We start from the raw sequence: 4,879 nt of genomic DNA on the forward strand, positions 1-4,879 counted from the left end.
AAAAAAAAAAAAAAAGATTATCTTGTGAATCATTTTCACATTGTTTCAAAACAACGACAGTTCATATGATCATATCAATGACAAAGTGTCAATCCAAAAAATTAACTATTAATTTAGCTAACAATATTAAATATATATTAAATATTAAAAATAACAAAAATAAATATTCTTTATTTAAAATATATCGGCATGTCCTAATATGGTAATAAAGAAAACCACATATTAAAATAATCTAAAACCTTGCCTTTTTATTACGTCTGTTGATATATTTTAAGAAGAAAAAACTGCTTCAAATTGTCTTAAAATATCAGATAATTTGACCTTTTAAGGTGAGACTAGCACTAGCACTGGTGCAATTTCCTAAAAGCTTCTTATACTTCATATAATATGATAAAAAAATATTTTATTTCCAAGTTATATTTGTTTAAAAAGAAAGTATAGATTTAATATTTGAAAAATATATTTAAAATGTTTTTGAAATCTTAAGATTGAGATACACTCAGATGTTTTTAATGTGTAAAGAAAATGTACATTTTTACTTGATGGTTAAGCCATATGGCATTAAACTTGTCTTATATAAAGGCTTTTCAAAGCCAATATGAATACAGTGAAGAATACAAGTACAAGATAACTTGGTACATGGCCTGTAGTGTGTGTTGTTGTTGTTTGTTTTTTTTAATTTTTTTATCTAATATCTGATTGACACTCATATGTTGTCTTCATCTCTTTCTCCACAGGTTGTTGGTATCTTTGCCGGTTTCGGCCTCCTCTTACTGGTGGCTTCTCCGTTCCTGCTGCTCGCTACACCATTCGTGCTGTGCTGTAAGTGCAAGTGCAGTAAAGGTGACGATGACCCTTTACCCACCTAACAGCCCGGCGTGAGCAGTCCCTGTACCAGGAATTCCGGTCATCTCCTTTAATTGTTTTTCTTTTCCTCCTCCGCCTTCGAGCTCTTCATCAACTGGTGGGACTTGCGCATTTGAAGCCGCAACACGAGCCATCTCACGCCACGGTTACTGTCACAGCTGACAGTAGGCTCCATCCTGCCAGGGACTAAAGGAGACTTCATAAGCCTGCTGCTTGCTAAGGTGGAGGATTCGAGAGGTGGGGGTTCCCTCCGCAGTAACAAAAGGGATGTTACTGAAGGAGCACAGCGCTGCTCCATCCGGGCGCTTGTTTGTTTGGTGAATGTTTCTCATATGTGGCTGTTCAGGAGGGTTCTGTTCTAATAGAACATATATTCAATGTGTTTATGTCTGTTTCTGTGTGCATAGTAGCATTTCAGTCACACAGCATATTCTTTATTACTTGTTTTGCACAGATAAGGGGCTTTTTTGTCACTTTAAATGCTCTAAAGTCAGTAGATTTCAGTTTGGGGTCAAATGTACAGCTAAAATGCTACTTTAAATGTTTATTTACAGCTAAATTTAGCCTTTTTTAATAGCATGTTTGTATTTTCATGTCAAGTTATTGTCTTTCTGTCTGAAACTATTGACAACCCTAGTTTAATTTGGCAGATATTTTGGCTGTTGATGTCATCAGATTATATTTACCATTGAAATTTCGCTCAGTGCACTTAAAGCAACATTATGCAAATTTTTCTGCGTTCAAAATATACTAAATGTATATAATGAGCGAGTACATCATAAATTAATCTACCAAACCGCCTTTTTGTCTTATCTCACATCACTGCGGTTCATTTATAATAAGTGATTATTTGTGGACTATTGTAGCCTGGTCGGATCGTCACCGCTGCGGAGTAACACACACCTACGCGAATCGCCTTAGACATAAACTTGGAGAAGTAGCTCCGGTTAGAATGTTCTTCCGCGGGATGCGTGCAGTTCTGTTTATTAACCGCTAGAGCGCCAAAATGTTCATAGTGTTGCTTTAAGTGTAATTTTTAGCCTTCAGATTGAGTCACTGACCTCCCTGCATTTAAAGCATAAATATGATTCCAAAGTAGGGCTGTTCTGTGAGTTGCAATGCCAAATATTGAGCTACTGAAAGTGTCACTCAAACGATACTTTAACCTTATCTGAACACCCAATGCTTAAACCAGAACTGTCAAAATACAGAAACCAAATAAAACATTTTTTAACCTGTCTTTAATTACATTTTGTTTATTTCTATTTTAATTTTCCAGTGAAATGTGACGTCTGCTCATCTTGTAAATTTTGTCAAATCGTTTGAAACTCACATACATTTTTTATAACAAAAACATTTTGACATTTTGGAACAGTCCTTAATTCTGGCTGGGATTGTACGCAGATTTCAAGACTGTTTGGCTTAACATATTTACAAGTCTAGCACTGTTTCTATGCAAGTTCAAATAACTTGAAGATTAAAAAATATATAGTTTCTGCTGTCTTGAACTGAATGGTTGCAATGGGCAAGTTAGTGTAACTTAGTTAAAAAAAAGGAAAAATATCTCAACTTATGTTCAAAACTGAGTTGATCAGTTTCTGAAAAGCCATTACAATTTCAACATTTAAATGATCTCTTTCATTTAATAGACTGATTTTAAAATCGAGGTATGTTACTGAATGTCAACATTTTGCCTGCACCACCTGAACTAGCAAGCATATGTTCAAAAACTATTGTGCCATCATAAGTAACTCAGAAATATTAAGATCAGACCACCTGCCATATGTGTAGCTGGATCATATGTAGCTCGTAAGGTTCCTTTAAAATCTTTTTCCCTGATCTACTGTTTTATTTTTCGTTATTGCTGTGTAATGGAAATGTTCCATATTGGAGGTTGATGTGACAAAACGAATATTGTTGGGTTTTTTCTTTTTCTTTTGTAATACAGTATTTCTTTGCCCTTTTGAAACTCACAGTATACATAAAGTTGATTTCCGGTGAATATTTGATGTTCGTCACTTCCATACTTTGGTAGCATTATCCCGTTTCAGCCTTAATGTATTTGAGTGCCTCACTGGTTTTCTCTCCTGTAGCCGAGGGCTTGATTTTATTTTATTTGTACATTGTACATGAAATGGCCGTGATAAATAGTAGGGTAATAACATCTCAGAATTGATTTTGCTTCATTATTTTCTGATTATGACAAGCATGATAGATCAAATGAAAGCACAGCATCATTGTCAGTTATGAATAGCACACAAGTTACTCGATCAAGCTGAATCTAATTGTACTCGCATTATTCTACAACATTTGGCCATTTCATGTAGAATAATATAAAGTAATGCTTATATATACATGTATATATTGACAATCATGCCAAGCAGGTTCTAAGACCGTGGGTAAATGGCCTGTATAAATTCAGTTGATTGCGTTTCATTTATGATGTATGTATGTATATTTTGTTGTAATACTCTTTCTTGTTATTTTTTCATTGTGTACAGTGTTTATGAAATATTAGTTATACAATGTAATCGTTTGCTTAATTCAGGGTTATTGAATTTGCACTTTGGCTGTTCATGCGGTCAAGGGCTGTTTTTGTTGTCTTTGTTTGAGTTGCGTCCCGAACACCATTTGTTCCTACATCGAATTAGAAATAATAATTGTGGCTTTACATGTAAACTGGGAAATACTCCTTGATGCATACTATAGATCTAGCAAAGCAGCCAAAAACTGTATTGTTCCTGTTTGTGGGAATTTGCTTGTTGCACAAAACAGCCTTTGCAGATGCGTTTTTATATTTTCAGATTAAACTCCTGTAAGCTCTTATAGTTTGGAGGTAGAGCAAGAATTTGGAAAGAGTGTCTTGTTTTTCCTTTTTCTCAACAGTGGTCTGTTTGCATTGAGGTCCGTCTTTCACTCTTGACATTTGCCTGTTCCAAATATTAACATTTATTTTATGTTTTGACTTATACCACTTTGGATTTGTATGCACCTTGGCAGTGGCCCTTTGCCCTTGCTCTCTAAACTGATTTAGCCTCCCACTCTTCCTTGGATGGCCTTCTAATGTATCATTTGTTTTTGATACGTCATAAAGAGAATGTTTTATTCTTTGAGAATCACAGCCAAATTCCACTTGTACATTTGGATGTAAAATTGCATGCATGTGAAGTCTTGAGGATAATTGTTATTTAATTTTTTTGCGTATTCGTTTATATTGTCTGTGCCACTAATACTGGGATATAAAAATTTATGTATTAATGTTCATTGCGTTTTTTCCCCCCTGTGTTATTTTGGTTATGTCTGCATTTTGGCTCCAATGTCAAGGAAACTGTTTAATAGACCACTGTTGAAAAAGATATCATTAAAAAAATGTGGATTCATAAAGGTTGTATTAAATAATTTCATGACGTGCTGAAAAATTAAATAAAGTTTGCCAAATATAGCTAAGTAAAATACTCTCTAATCATTTTTTTTTTACTTTGTAACTTCAGATAATTATGAACATTTATTTTTGTTTAAAATTACATATATATATATATATATGTGTGTGTGTGTGTGTGTGTGTGTGTGTGTGTGTGTGTGTGTGTGTGTGTGTGTATATGTATAAAGTACATCTTTCCTTTTTTACTTTTAAAGTATATCTTTATGCCTACTGTAATTCTCACAGATTAAAAAACTTTTTGCATTGTTTTTATTGCAATAAATAACAAATATTGTATTAACTTATATCAAAAATTTAATTCTATGATTAATGTTATTTTATAGCTAAATTCTGAATCCATAAGCGTATGTAAAGACAAAACCTTAGGTCTCTGTATTAAAAAAATATTTCGTTTTTAACTATTCCCCATCATTAGATTATATGAAAAGTAAACAAGTAGCTATATTTATTTGCTGGAATAAAATTATTTATTTATTTATACGTATGCAATTTTATGTTAAGTATATATTAAAAAAAATTACACCAGTAGTAAATTTGAAAAAGAACATTTAAAAAGAAGATACAAAATAT

At 33.0% G+C, this 4,879-nt stretch overlaps 1 protein-coding gene across 2 annotated transcripts in view; it reads left to right on the forward strand.

Moving 5' to 3' along the window:
- Positions 1-4,131, forward strand: part of LOC127933362 (probable E3 ubiquitin-protein ligase RNF144A-A) — a 34,071-nt gene extending 29,940 nt beyond the window's left edge. For both annotated transcript variants that reach the window (XM_052530312.1, XM_052530313.1), the window contains exon 8: positions 738-4,131. In XM_052530312.1, the coding sequence (XP_052386272.1) occupies positions 738-869 (132 nt within the window). In that variant the 3' untranslated portion in view covers positions 870-4,131. The remainder of the gene's footprint in view (positions 1-737) is intronic.
- Positions 4,132-4,879: the final 748 nt, after the last annotated feature.

This window comes from Carassius gibelio, chromosome A17 (assembly GCF_023724105.1).
Source record: "Carassius gibelio isolate Cgi1373 ecotype wild population from Czech Republic chromosome A17, carGib1.2-hapl.c, whole genome shotgun sequence".
NCBI lineage: Eukaryota > Metazoa > Chordata > Actinopteri > Cypriniformes > Cyprinidae > Carassius > Carassius gibelio.